The sequence below is a fragment of the Nannospalax galili genome, unplaced genomic scaffold (assembly GCF_000622305.1).
Source record: "Nannospalax galili isolate Female #2095 unplaced genomic scaffold, S.galili_v1.0 scaffold606, whole genome shotgun sequence".
Classification (NCBI taxonomy): domain Eukaryota; kingdom Metazoa; phylum Chordata; class Mammalia; order Rodentia; family Spalacidae; genus Nannospalax; species Nannospalax galili.
In genome coordinates, this window is record NW_008355477.1 from 410,207 (window position 1) to 425,675 (window position 15,469).

General features: G+C 40.2%; 1 protein-coding gene across 1 annotated transcript in view; it reads right to left on the reverse strand.

Annotated features, from left to right (window-relative positions):
- Ofd1 (OFD1 centriole and centriolar satellite protein) overlaps positions 1-15,469 on the reverse strand; it is a 52,978-nt gene that overhangs the window by 16,408 nt on the left and 21,101 nt on the right. Inside the window, 8 exon segments of the mRNA XM_029556012.1 lie at positions 249-379; positions 1,381-1,570; positions 2,675-2,728; positions 4,154-4,274; positions 5,690-5,809; positions 8,169-8,275; positions 10,295-10,468; positions 10,790-10,926. Coding sequence (XP_029411872.1) covers positions 249-379; positions 1,381-1,570; positions 2,675-2,728; positions 4,154-4,274; positions 5,690-5,809; positions 8,169-8,275; positions 10,295-10,468; positions 10,790-10,926 — 1,034 coding nt within the window.

Below are 15,469 nucleotides of genomic sequence, written 5' to 3' on the forward strand. Positions count from 1 at the left end.
TTCCAGGCCTGCTAAAAAGTTTAAGTCTGCATGAATTTGCCTTCTATTCAGAGCTATTACCAATTAGGACTATAAACTTGGAATGGCCAGACAATGTTCTCAGCTGAGAAAGGCTCCTTTTACATACTGTGGGGGAGAAGTAATTTTTGGTATTAAAATCAGCCTCATACGTGCTGATGTGACGGGTGCCAAGTTTCCGTACACAGTGGACTGACATGACACCTGCAAGGGTGAAGAACAGTGCTCACTTCGCTTTGCAGCTGTTTTTGTAGAGCTTGCTTATGAACTTCAAACTCCTTGTGTCCAAGTGCTAGAGCATTTTCTGCTTTCTGTAACTCTTTGTGAAAAGCCAAAAGCTCAGGAGGTGGCTGAGTTATACCTACGAAGGTTTAAAAAAGAGAGAAAATTCTAGTCACTATCAATCTCAAATTTGCTTATTTCACTTCCAAAAAAGCTGCTAAAGAGATTTAAAATAGTTTCCTGGCTTTGTGTATGCAATATGCCCAGTAATATTCTGTCATGCAAAGTTGCCATGCAAGTAATATTCTATCAGTTCTATTAAATGGCCCAACAGCAAGCTTGATTCACAGGTTTCAGAATAAGAGAATTTAATGCATGTTAATATAAATATATTCCTCTGGGAGCCCCTCCAACTTAAACAATTCTTTCAAATCCTCCAATTAACTCAAAAGCCCATCTCTGTCCTCTACCACACACAGAGGGTATAGATGTACCTTTCTACCTCTCGGTGCCTGTCCTGGTCATGTCTCATCTGAACAGCAGTCAGTGGAAGTTAGGCTCCAGAAATAACGCAGATGGTACCTTCAATTTTAGTCACCTGAGGGCCCATTAATGAAGTGTGCCTTATGCTGGGTGAGCACAAAGGATGCTGTAGTAGAAACATGGCCACACTAGCAGCCCTCCTTGGGACTAGGGATTTAGATGGAAAAGTTCCCAGATGTGGAATGAGTGGGCAAGAAACAGCACTGGTGAGAGGGACTATAATCACTTATGATCACTAGTGGCTAAGAGGCGCAGTGGGCAGGCAGTCCAGGGTCGTAGTACATGGAGGTTGGGTTAGGAGTGGAGAGAACTATAATTTCGAGCATCTCTCCTTGCCTTGCTCCAAGTGCTCACTGGCCCAAGTGAGGCAGCATACAGATGGTGTGAACCCTGATGCCACCCACAGAGGCGTTCTTACAAATATGCCTTAAAATGATACTGCTACTTATGAAGTAGCAAACAAAAAGGAAATAACTCCAATGTGTGGATCTTCTCTAAGATCTTCCCAATGTAAGCCTCCCTTGCAGGTAAAAGTAGTTTTATAATCCCGACCTAATTTAAGTTATAGAAACATGTAGATCAGAAAAAAAGACATACGGTCTAGGAGACGTAAGTTTTCATTTCTCGTCTCTTCCAGTTGCTTTTTAAGTAATTTATTTTGTGTCTGAAGCTCCACTTTGTCTTCTTTCAGTAGACAGTAATCACTCATCTCATTCACCTTTTCATTCAGCAAGTGGTTTTGTTTGGACATTGCCAAAAACTGTACTTTGACAGACTCTAGCTCCAGCTAAAATTGAAAAGGAAAAACTTCTGTCTGAATAATGATTTCATGGCACTGCCAAAGTAAAAGCTAGAACACTGCCTTAATGAGGCAGGACTCAATAACATTTACATATGGTAGCAAGACAGTTTTTTAAAACTCCAAGTAGATAAGGTGGAAACAATCTATAACCCACTGTGAGGTGCTTTCCTTTTCCTAGTCTAACAGATCATGTATCTGGGTATGGAAGCCTACACATCTCAAGTCATCATGGCTATGAAAGTCAATTTCATATATAAAATCTACTTTAGCTACCTAAAGTTCCAGTTTTGTCCTCAGACAACAAGCACAGCACTGCAGTACCATAACAGTGGTGAGTAAAAAATTCACTTCACTGTGTCTAAATTTGTAAGATAATGATACAGATAGGATTTTTCCTTTTAGAGTGGTTCTCACTATGTAGCCCTGGCTGACCTGGACCTTAATATGTAGAGACGAGGATGGCTTCAAACTTAGAGATCCACCTGCCTCTACCTCCTGAGCACTACGATTAAAGGCATGTGCCACCACATCCGGTCCCCTCTAATAATTTTTACCTGCTGATGATGGAACAGAAGAGGCTGAGGTAGAAACTATTATATACTGGCTATCTTTTATGGGGTAATTCACCCAATTCCCTCAACAAGCATGCACTGTTAGAAATATCCCCAAGTTTCCAGGTCACAGAACTTGTCTAAAGGCACATAGCAGTAAGAGACGGAGACAGGATTTGAGCAGGACTCTAGGATATAAGCTCCTTTCTTAGATCCCTATGTGCCTTTCTACTGAATTAACTTCATTCATCACTTTCTCTTTTTTTGTCTTTTTGAGACAGGATCTCCCTGTAGCCCCAGCTGGCCTGAACTCACTATATAGACCAGGCAGGCCTGGAACTCTGAGATCCACGTGCCTGCTGTGATTAAAGGCGTGTGCCACCATGCCCGGCTTAGCTTTCTTAATCATAGAATCATCAGTTCAAGTGAATTAAAATGTTGATGTAAGATAACTTCTGTATAGCTAACATACACACACACACACACACACACACACACACACACACACACACAAAATCAACATACAACAGAGTTTCACCTTTAATCTCAGCATTTGGGAGATAAGAGGCAGGTGAGGCCAGCCTGGTCTACATAGCAAGTTCCAGGCCAGTTGGGGCTATAGGGAGACCCTGTCTCAAAAAAGACCAAAATAAATAAATAAATAAATAAACTACATCTTCATCTCAGTTTTTATTTGTTATTTATTGAGACAAGATCTTGCTGTATAGTCCCAGTTGGCATTGAACTCAAGATCCTCCTGCCTCAGTCTCCTGAGTGCTGAATCACAGGTGTAAACCACTGTGCTGACTGGAGTCTTCCTACAGTGTTACACAGTGTACAAAGCACAGCCGGACACCACGTAGTGATGGTTGAATTAAGAGTCCTTTAATAGGCTGGGTGTGGTAGTGCATGCCTTTAATCTCAGCACTCAGGAGGCAGAGGCAGGCGGATCTCTGTGAGTTCGAGGCCAGCCTGGTCTCCATAGTGAATCCAGGACAGCTGGGGCTACAGGGTGTACGCATCAAAACTGAAGTTGGTAAATAAGAAATAAGCTGTATTACCCAATGGATAACGTGAAGGTATAGCTGTCATATATGTGGTGAAATTCCTGCTACATGCTAACCAGTTATTCCATCTGGGAAGGGCATGGGGCCTTAATGCTGACAGCCCCTATTTTCCTTAAAAACAAGGATTTGTCTGGTTCCCTTTTATAGATTTTCCTTCCTATAACACAAGTTCATGCAGATACATTATCAGAAGAAAATTGACTAAACCTAAACACCTGATTGCACCACACCAGAAGAGATGCATCTGCTTCCGTGAGACAGTGAGAAAAGGAGCAGTCATGCATTTGCTGTCTAGTCAAAAGCAAGCAACCAGCTGCAACGGACTCCCAAGACTGTTTGAATTTCCAAAGTTCATATTCTTTCATTGTCATTTTCCTACAAATACATTGATATGTAAAAGACCTGAAAATTGAAAAATCATTCAGCTTCCATAGTCTCAGGTCAAGATATGAGAGCTTAGAAAGTCTATATAAGAAAAACTATGAAACGGGCTCACAGAGGACAGAGGGGACAGAGAAAATATTCTACAAATTGGAACTAAAGTGTCAGAGCTAAAAGTAATATCTGCCAGAAGACAATGCGTTTTGGCTATTGTATACATGAAAAATGTCAAACATGAAGGTTTCCATAAAGGTGAAGACAAATTTGTTTTTATTTTGTAAAATTAAAATTATAAACAATGTACTCTGTAGCAAAAACGAAGCAAAGGCTAGTATGTAAAGGCACTAGCCACCAACTCTGACAACCTAACTTCAACCATCAGGACCCACATGGGGGAAGAAAAGAACCAACTCTAAATTGTCCACAGACCTCTACATGCATCATGTAATACCACATGTGCCCCCCATAAATAAATACACAAATAAGTGTTTTTAAAAAGTGAAAGCCATACTGTTTTAAGAATATAGATTCTTAAATCTATAAGATCTTTAAGATCTAACTTAGGGTGCTAAATAACCCTTATCAGAACTTAAAAATTGGGTAGCCACCCCATCACCTGTATTCTTCCTTTCATCTTCCAGCAGTTTATTCGTTCTAGCAATGTAGTCATCCTTCAGTTCCAGCTGGTACCTGAGAATCAGAATGACTAAAATGAGGTCTTTGCAATCTTCCTGGAAAGACCACAAACAACGCAGGAGCTTATCTGTGGCCCTTTGTACCTAAAGGCACCAAGAGAGCAGAAAGGAATCTTCAAAAATCTCAACTCCAAAGCCAGGGATTCAAATCCTGAACATTAACGGGTCAATCAAACCCTGATTCAATCACACAAAATGAATGGTGTTATCATGGGGTTACTGAAAGCAATTATTTCTCCCATGATCTTGCCTGGCTCACAAATGCATTAAAGGTAAATGAAGCTAAACTCACCTAGCACACAATAGATTCCATGTCCCCAATGATAGCAAGGCAGTCACTTCTAAGCTGCCTGCGCCATCTCCCCAACCACAACACAAACCCCGACCCAGATGAGAGTTTTTGTTCTTAGGATTTAAGTATAATTGAGCCTTCTGTCAATGGTATTACGTCTGGATCAGCAATACCCAAAGGTCTTTCCAAGAACTTTTATTTGTCTTTCCCAGCTGCTACACTTGGGAAAAAGGAAAGACAAACTTTCCTGTTGGTGAACATCCTTCAAACCTCCACACTTGCTGAAACCATAGGCAAATCTTACAGGAGGTTGTGATGCACAAAACGTACTACTGCCACTGAGAAAGGTTATTGTACAGTTGTAATGTCCTTGCCCCGGAATTCTAGTCACTGGCACCAAAACTAAAAACTGCAGAAAAGCCAAAGTAGCTGGGTGTGGTGTCACATGCCTACTTCCACTGCATTTGGGAGCCTGAGGCAGGAGAATCTTGAATTTCAGGTCAGCCTGGGCTATATAGAAAGAACATGGAAGGGAGGGAAAGAGGGAGGCCAGAAAACAAAAGCTGCCATTTTCCTTCCCCTCTATGGTTTTCTACTTCATACAGTTCACTTTGGTTCATTCCTTTTGCTCTGCTTTGCAGAATCTTGAGGGAATATAAAGCAATGTGTATGATCAAATTCTACCTTAAGGAAGTGATAAATTGTTATAAGTCTCCATCTCGGTGGCAGGATGAGTGCAGTCAAAGATGACAGAAAGTGAGTATAATTCTAGCCTTACAGCTGATCAGTTACATAAGCTTAACAGGCCACATGGTACCCAGAAGTTAAAGGGAAAATGCAATATATGCATACATATATCAGATTAAAGGAAATCACAGGCTTTTGAGGCCAGAAGAGCAATGGGTAGGGAGAGCAGTGGATGTAATTATTCTGTATGCTTTAAAAACCATCCTAACTCATATTCACCAGACAGGTCTGATTTAGAAAAGAAAATAGGTGTTTCTTCAAACACTAAACTTTGTCATCAAAATGCTAGCTTTATCTACTTAGCCAGTTTCAGTGACATTTCTACAACTTAATTCAAGCATATTACTTCTTTCAAAATGTCAAGCATTTACTTTAGAAGTTCAGTTTTGAGCTTTTGATCATAGGTCTCTTCAATGCTCTTTAGATTCTGCTCCCGTTTCCTAAGTGCTTCGGTAGCGCTTTTATTGTTTTCTTCTTGGAGCTTCTGTGTCCTGCAATTAATATAAACATATAAAGCAAATGAAGTACACATCTGATGTAATAAATTTGAAGAAAAAAAATAAGTTTGTAGGACAGCAGACTAGAACTTAGGCGACTATCGGTAACAGGAAGGGAGAGAGCCAGAAGTCTTCCCTATACTTAACAAACTGGAGTAGATCTGAACCAGGGAGGGCTGGACACCTGGGGCAAACTAGTTGGGTGTTATATATGGCTCAGTCAGTATAGGTACTTGCCACCAAGCCTGATGACCTGAGTTCAATTCCTGGAACCCACATGGTGGAAGGAGAGAACTCTCACAAACTGTCCTCTGACCTCCACATGTGTGGAGTGGCATATGCGTACCTGGCCCAAATGAACAGATGTAATTTTAAAATTAGCAAGAACAACAACAAAAGAACAAGACTGGTTACATGGAGAGCATGGTATCCCATACTTTAATCCAAGCACTACGGAAACAAAAGGATCACTGCAAATTCAAGGCCAGCATGGTCTACATAGTGACCTGCAGGTCAGCCAGAACTAAAAGACTAAGAACTTGTCCAAAAGAAACCAAACCAAATCAAAGCAATAATCTGGTTATAGATGGTAAGTGGTCATAATCACTTTAGGGGTGAAGAACGATGTTCTAAAGTCACAAACCAAGTTACCTTACTAGGTATCTGTTTCTTTTATAACACTGTTCATAACTATAGGGTCTAATTCACTAGTCCATCGATATGCAAGGTAGGTTTGCTTTCAGCATTAATTTATTGACTAGATATTGAAAAAGGAGGGCAGAGGGAAATCATGTCCTTGCTATATATTTACTGAACAAGGACTTCCTAGTGAGACTAAATCAGGAAGACTACCACATCTCCAGCCCAGTTGTCAGGTTCCCAGGTGCCACTGAAAGTAAGCCATTCTGAACTCTACCCAATACCAGTCCAAGATCACAGAAAGAGACAGGGGAGGGAGGAATATGATCAAAAACATACTGTACGAAATTCTTAAATTAAAAACACCACAGTAAAGGTTCCAGGTATCAGCACCAGCACCCTCTGCTGGCTAACCTGGAAAGGCATGGAAGGGCTGAGCAGGAGTGGCAGTAAAGAGAGTTAGGGAGAGAAGATAGAAAAGAACTCAGCCTACAGAGGTGAGAAAACACCAATGGAGAAAATGTCTTTAATGCACTCAGATTCCTGAGTGTCTACGAGTGAGTGTTCACACTGATTCTCCACTGGGAGAGGTCCTATGCACAAACTACAGATGGGAGCACTGGCTAGCAGTCCCAGGTGAGAACTGAAGAATGAAGCACTGTGAGCACCTAGAAAAATGGGAGAAGCACCCACACCATGAGAAATAGTTCCATTCTAGTCAAGTCAAGCCAGAACATCATACCTCCTTTCAGGAGTACAAAGCACGTAAATACAGCAGGCCCGGATGTCTAGAGTTCAGCTACGTCAAGAGACCACTGGGTCTGATGGACTGAAAGTAGCTGCAAAGTGCAAGACTGGGTGAAGTATTAGGAGCACCTCCTAGCTGTCTGGCCTTAAGGACGTCGGACAGGAGTATTTTGTTCTGGTTTTCAACTTAACACCTAAGAGTTTATGAGGAAAACTCAGGCTTTTTTTGTTTTTCCTCACATAGTACCTTCTAAAGCAGTTTAATATCACCTTTATAGTCAAGAACTCTATTTGGCAGTTTTTCTTGTTTCTGTTTTCTTTTTAGACAGGTCCTAATACCATGAGAAACAGTTCCTTCTATGACAATTCACACCCCATTATATTTCTTCTTTTGAGTGCAGAGCAGGTAAATGTAAGTGGCCAGATATCTAGGCTAGACGAGGACTCACCATGCAGCTCAGGCTGATTTCAAAAGCATGGAAATCATCCTGCACCATCTTCTAAGTACTACAACTACAGGCATATACCACCACATCAGGCTTCAACTGGGCTGGGGAGATGATTCTGTGAATGAAGTGCTTGTTATGCAAGCATGGGGATGTGACTTTAGATCCCTTACACTCACTTATGTGGTGAGCCATGCGTGGTGGTCTGCATCTGTACCCCTGCACTGAGATGTGGGAGACTGTAGAGACAGGTGGATGCCTGCGGCTTGCCAGCCAGGCAGTCTAACCAATCAATGAGTTCCAGGTCAACTAAAGAGAGGCTCGGTAAAAAATAAGGAGTGAAGACACCCTATGCTGACCTGTAGCCTCCGCAGATGTATGTGCGGATGAACACACGTGGGCACACTTGCAAACACCACATACAGGCAATTTTTTTTAGAAAAGATTAGAATTTTTTGACATCTACTTAAGGCAACATTTTGAACTCATTCTGAGTGTCCAAAGGAGCATGCATTACTTACAATTCAAAAGCTTCAATTCTTTCCTTCAGCTCCGCTTCTCTACCTCTGAGCACATCTATATTGTTAAGTAGGAGCTGCCTCTGAGCATAAATTTCCTTCATTTCAATCTGCATAGGAGGCCAATGGGGGAAGGGGGTGTAAAGATGATTAAGATGTTCTGTATGAAATACACAAAAATTCAATTAAAATTTTTTCTTTCATTTCAATCTGCATAGGAAAGCTTTCATTTTTAGCAAGCAAGCAAAGGAAAATAAAACATTGGAACTCAGGCTGCTTCCTAAATTCTAGGAAACAAAGTTACAGATATTTAGGGTAATTTTCCTTAAAGAGATTTCAATTCAGAATAAGCTTGTTAAGTCTATTGTGGTTGCAGAAAAATTTACTTCTTTGGACAAAAGAAAGATTAGTGAATGTTAAACTACATTGCCTTGTATTCCTAACATCCCTAGTGTAGTTCTTTACCATCCCTTACTCCCTTACCTAAACTTTCTATAAGCTCCTCAGCAAGAAAAACTACAAGCATGTACATTCAGTAATGAAACTCCAAAAGAATAGAACCCATGGTGACTGGTGATAGTGGGGTCTGAAAGCTTCAGTTCATGAGTCACTCTGACTCAAAGTTAGGGGCTCACATGAACTCCTGAGTGAATGGGTCATTGCACTATTGAGCCAGGATTTACTAACAACATGAAACAGGTCACACCGAACACTGGGAGCTGAAAAGGTCCTCATCTTTAAGGACCTTACAATCACAAGTAGGCTGTAATAATTTCATAACTGAAGTACATAAAGGCCACACACAGGAAAGGCACCTGAATAAGTAAGTCACTCAGTGAGTCAGGGAAGAAGTCACTGAGGTAACGGTCAAGCTCAATCTTTGAAGGACTGTACACCCTTATCAGGGAGAGACATGGACAGGCATCAAGGTGAAGGAATAAAGGCATGGCATGTCTGATGAGGATGACAATCTTCAATGCTTTCAGGCAATATTAACTTAATAGTAAAACTAAATCAAGATCTAGTCAGTCACCTATCTTGGAGATAAATTTTGTTAGTCTAAACATAATCCAATATACAAAATATGTATGCTTATTTTCATAAGTGAAATAAGCCCATTTCCCAGATACGGTAGACACAACAGTAGAGGAGGCCCATTTAATGATGGTAACAAGGTCTAAATCCTGGCTCAGTGATGCGATGGCCCATTCACGGAGTTCGTATGAGCCCACTACCTGAGAAGCCATGAGCAAAGGCGAACACTAGGAGGAAGTCTCTTACTTTGAGCACATTACAGAGCAGCTCTGGATACACACTGGAAGGAGTGCTGCAAGCCCAGTTTGGCTTAAGACACCCTGTTAGAAAATGAACACGTTTTCCTGAAGGAGCAGATCTCAGCCTGAAACCTGACTCGGCAACTCTGAACACTTCTGCATTCTGACAGTTTCTCAGGCTCTAGTCCCACATCACTTGGAGACAAGCATGTAGCCCTCTCATCTCCCCAAGGAAAGGAGCTTCCCTCCTCTGGTTCTCACTGCTCTCTTCATACCCATTCAGTTTTGTAGGCTGCCTTTCTCCCATGTATTAAGCTTGGCAAACAAAGCACCATTCATCAACCACCTCTACCTTTCTGCCCTCACAGGAAGGGGAGATAGGTGCTCACAAATTATCGATCCTCTCCAGAGCTAGAACAGAAACCTCCCCTCCAATCACGGGGTTTGTTCTCCCACTTCCAGGCTCTGGACTCAGTCAAGTGTCAGTAACAGTCCTCTGTGCTTTAAAGAGCTACCCTCCCTCACCCACAACAGCTGTGTACCCAGGCCTCTCCTGAAACCACTCTCTCTCCAATCTACCTGCAAATATGAAGTTGGTGTGCTGAGCGTCCCCTAATCCCACTGTGGCCGTTCAACCCTCCCCCCACCCCACTCCACCAGTTCTTTCTTTTCCACTGTCGCAGAGGAAAGGTCTATGGAGGCTCATCAGAGCTCACCCTTCTCTGTTTACTCTTGACCCCAGTTCCGACTGCTCCTCTAGGGCCTTGTTCCAAAAACTATCTTCCTTTCTGGATCGCGAACCCACCTATGAGCAGCTACAGAAAACAGCCAGTCAGCAGTATTTTCAGACAGTACCTCTCGGTGCTTTTTAATTCTTTCAAGAGTATTCTTTTCCTGAGAAAGGAGGGCTTCGGTCTTTGCTTGACAAGTTCTCTCAAATTCACTCCGGAACTCAGCCAATTCTTGTTCATATTTCTTTTTCTCTTCCATCTTAATTTTGGCTATTTCACTTTCTCTAAAAACCTTTAACTATGAAATGATCATAAAAAGTTACTATGCTAAGGAAATAGAAATCAATTCTCTCTTCCTGTTAGGTTTAATAACAATGCTCTGTTCAAATGAATCTTATTTGATTTGACTCATCTTCAGTTTTATCTCATTAACTGTCCTGTAGGATTCAGTGAAAAGGCATGAACAAATAATCTCAATGGAAATAACAATACGCATAGTAGTACAGTATCCCATTCTTTAATAAAAAGTTCTAGATATTTCCCCACATACCTAAGATTAAGACAGTAGAAAACAAGTCAAAGCATCCCTTCATGAATAGCATCAAGAGATACAGCTTACCTTTTGACACATTTCTATGTGAAGTTGCTGCTTTATTTCTTTCCTATATTCATTTAACTTTGTCTCTAAAGATTTTAGCTTGCAGCGCTGAGGATAAGTATCCGCAAACTGGTCATCAATAAGCTGAAACTTCTCAGCTATTAAAAAATAACAGCAAATTAGGAAATACAAACTCAATTCAAGACAGGCATGCAAGAGGCCCAAGGAGAGTATACTAAAAGTGCAGAGATGTTTGCCATTGACTTTGAAATACAACCTAAAATTGAGATGGATAAATGGACAGATAACTGACCAACAATCATGAATTCACTGTGGAATCTATCTAGGCAAATATTCACTATAACACTACTGCAACTGTTCTGTGCATTTGAAAATATTGATAATAAATGTTATGGGGAGGGGGAACAAATGCAAACCAATCTCTTCTCAGTTTCCAAGTGGCAAGGCAGAGAGCTTTGATTGGATTAAATTAAAGTTAACATGCATGTTCATAATAAAGACTTTAAATAAAAGTCTTGACTTTACAAATAAGGAACAAATGGCCAGAGTTTGAGTGACGTCCAGAGGCTTAAGCAACTACAGTCTAAAAACTGGGCCTAAAGCGGGGCCTACTGACTTTCTCATGCTAGAGCTCTTTCCAGGAGGCCCATGGGCCTCAAACCAACTACAGAGTAAAATCGGTGATTGAGTAGAGGGCGAACCTGAACATAGGGTACAATCCCGTGTACAACACTCCACTGCAAAACACCATGCATGAAAGGAAGGGGCTAGCAGAGTAGAATAAAATAGCCAGTGTTAAAAAATAAATAAATAAATACATAAATAAATAAAATAATAAAAAAAAATAGCCAATGTTGTAGTAGGCAGAACTGTGAGCAGGTCTTCTCAGCTACTTCACTGTATTTACCAAATGACCCAAACTGGACAGTATGACAGAACTTTCTAGTCACATGTGGCCACTGAGTACTTGAAATGTGACCAATCTCAGTTGAGATGTGCTCTAAATGTAAAGAATATAGCAGATTTCCAAACATCAGTACAAAAATGTATGTGAAATATCTCATTAATATTTAATATACTGAGTACATGTTGAAATACTTTGGGATTAAATACATTCTTAACAAAATACAGGATTAAAATGAGTTTCACTTCCTTCTTTTTATCTTTTTAAACGAAGCTACTAGAAAAGTTAAATTATATATGTAGCTTGCATTACTGGAAAGCACTCCTTTGTAATAAACATTTCATATGCTGCTAATGGAATTAAAACTATACTTAATTAAGGGCCTAGTCATAAAATACAGCTTTTCCAAATGATAAATTTCTTATCTTCCTACAAGTTAAAGGCACTACAATCAAGTAAGGATGAATCAAGACCTCAATTAAGCACATCAGTTTAAATAGCTGTTTTCCATCTCTATTGGTACAAAACCAGAGTAAGATGATACTCTTTGTAAAGAGTGTAGAGTGCAAAGAGAAGGTGTAGAGTGCAAAATTCTCTAGTTCATTACCAAAGGCCTTGACTTTACTCAGATTAGATGGTTCCAAGTTGCTTTCCCTCTGAGGGCCTCAGTTTCCCCAACTATAAAGTGAAGTGATGGGCCAATGACTTCTCTAACTCTTGAAAAACAAACATTCTGCAACGTTTTAATTTAATGGCTGCAAAATAAAGTTAAAATCTCTACAAGTAAGGAAGAATGTGGGTCTCTGCGATCTCTGCATGACTGGCCAGTGCAGTCCTGGCATTCAGAAGGACAGCAAATGGACACTGAAGAGCAAGTCCCGGTCCCTCCAGCAACACGATTCCAGAAGAAATGAACTACCTTATCGCCTACAGGTAGCATCATTCTAGTCAAGGAACAAAGAATCACATGGCAGAGGCAGGCCTCTGGTCTACATAGTGAGTTCCAGGTCAGCTGGAGCAATAGGGAGACCCTGTTCTCTTCACCCCCAAAACAAAAACAAAAACAAAAACAAAAACAAAGCCAAGGGACATGGCACCCATCTTCAATGCTAGCATACAGGAGGGCAGGGATAGGAGAATCAGCCTGGTCTACACAGTGAATTCTAATTCATCCAGGAACATACAGTGAGACCTTTATGTAAAAAAAAAAAAAATGCTCGCTCCAACCTGCAGGCCTTTCTCTCCAGGGCCAACCCAGCTCTTCAGTGCAATCCCCAGGAGCCGCTTCCCACATCCATCTTCCTTTGCATCTACACCAGCATCTTTCCTGGGCTTGGCTCCCAGGCCAGTCCAACCCCTAAATTCCTGAGGCCAAAATCTTTCCTGGAGGGATCCAGACCTTAGGAGAAAGCCTGAAAGCATCTGATCTTCATCTGACCTGGGACACTGTGGAAACTCCTGAAGAAAAAAGCAATCTGGCCACTCCAATATAAAATCAAGAGAGAACTGGAATCTTGGAGGAAGCAGCTTTCATGCCCCAAAAGTAAACCACAAAGACACATAAACTTCACAAAAAGAAGCAGAGCTAAACTTAAAGGCTTGAGTCTAACATGAAAATCAGAAACTACAAAAGAAATTCACATGTCAAAATCACAGAGAAAAAATAACATGAAAAATCAAAATAACATATAACATATCAATACCAGTAGTCCTCTAGAGGAGACCCCCTAGAGATAATGCAGAACATGGAACTGAAAAGAACAATTATAAACATGATAAAAGAATTCAGTGAATTTAAAGAACACACAAACAGAGAAATCAAAGAACTGAAGGAAGATAGGGATAAACTTCTGAATGAATTCAGAAAAGAGCTAGAAATACTGAAGAATACTCAGGATGAAATGAATAAGGAAGTGAAACACTGAGTAAGCCAATTAGAAACGACAGAACAAAACCTCACCAATAGGATGAACGAGATGGAAAACAGAGTATCAAGACTGGAAGATAAAGTGGACGAACTAGACCACTCAAGGAAAGATTATGAAAAATTTAAGAAATCACAAGAATGAAATATGGAGGAATTTTGTGACACCATAAAGAGCACAAACTTATGAATCATAGGCATACAGGAAGGAGAAGAATCCCAAGACAATGGCATGGACCAGATCTTCAACAGAATAGTGGAAGAAAACTTCCCAAAGCTAAAGAAAGACATGCCCATACAAATACAAGAAGCATACAGAACACCAAACAGACAGGACCAGAAAAGAAACTCTCCACGGCAAATCATAGCAAAAATGCTAAACGTACAAAACAAAGAGACAATACTGAAAGCTGCAAAAGAGAAACAACAAGTCACATATAAAGGAAAACCCATTAGAATTACAGACAACTTTTCAGTGCAAACTATGAGAGCTAGAAGCGCCTGGCCCAAAGCAGTCCCAGTTTTAAATGGCCACAGATGCCAACCGAGGTTACTATACCCAGCAAAAATGTCTATTACAGTCGAAGGAGAAAGAAAAATCTTCCATGACATAAATAGGCTGAAGGAATTCATGTCCACACAACCAGCCCTTCAGAGAGTTCTGGGAGCTATACAAAGAGCTGAAGAAAGGAATGACTATACCCAAGGGTTGTGGAAAGAAATTCAATGAAGGTATAACTATGAAAAAGCACAGCTACATCAAGAATGTGAACAAAAATAAAAATGACAGGATTCAATACTCATCTTTCATTAGTAACTTTAAATACGAACGGACTGAACTCCCCAGTCAAAAGACACAACTAGGTGAATGGATTAAGAAACAAAACCCATCTTTTTGTTGTCTGCAAGAAACTCTTTTCACTTCCAAGGACAGGCACTATCTTAAAGTGAAAGGATGGAAAAAATATACCAAGCAAATGGTACTAAGAAAAAAGCGGGTGTACCAATATTAGTATCTGACAAAATAGACTTTAAACTAAAACTAATCAGAAGGGATAAAGAGGGCCACTTCATTCTGATTGAAGGAACAATAAATCAAGAAGATATTACAATCATGAACATATATTCACCAAACTCTGGTGCACCCAACTTCATAAAAGCAATACTACAAGAATTTAAGACCCAGATTAATCCCAGCTCATTAATAGTAGGTGACTTCAATATCACACTGTCTCCATTTGATAGGTCAACAAAGCAGAGAGTTAACAGAGAGACATCTGAATTAAACAATACCATATATCAAATGGACTTAAACAGACATCTACCAAGTATTCCACCCAAGCACCAAAGGACATACTTTCTATTCAGCAGCCCATGGAACGTATTCCAAAATCGACCATTTACTGGGACACAAAACAAACCTCAACAAACACAAAAAGATTTAAACAATTCCATGCATTCTATCAGATCACAATGCAATAAAGCTTACAATCAACATTGGAAGAAGCCCTAATCACCACATGGACACATAGAGATTAAATAACACACTCATGAATGATGAATGGGTCAAAAGAAAAATTAAGAAAGAAATAAAAGTATTCCTGGAACTAAATGAAAAAGACAATACAACACAACAAAACCTCTGGGACATACTGAAATCTGTCCTTAGAGGGAAGATTATAGAGCTAAGTGCCTACATGAATAAATCGGAAAGAACACAAATAAATGACTTAACGTTGCAACTCAAGACACTTGAAAAGCACCAGCAAAGGAAACCCAAAGCCAGCAGACAAGAAGAAATAACAAAAATCAGGGAAGAAATTAATGAAATTTAAACAAAGAAACAAATACA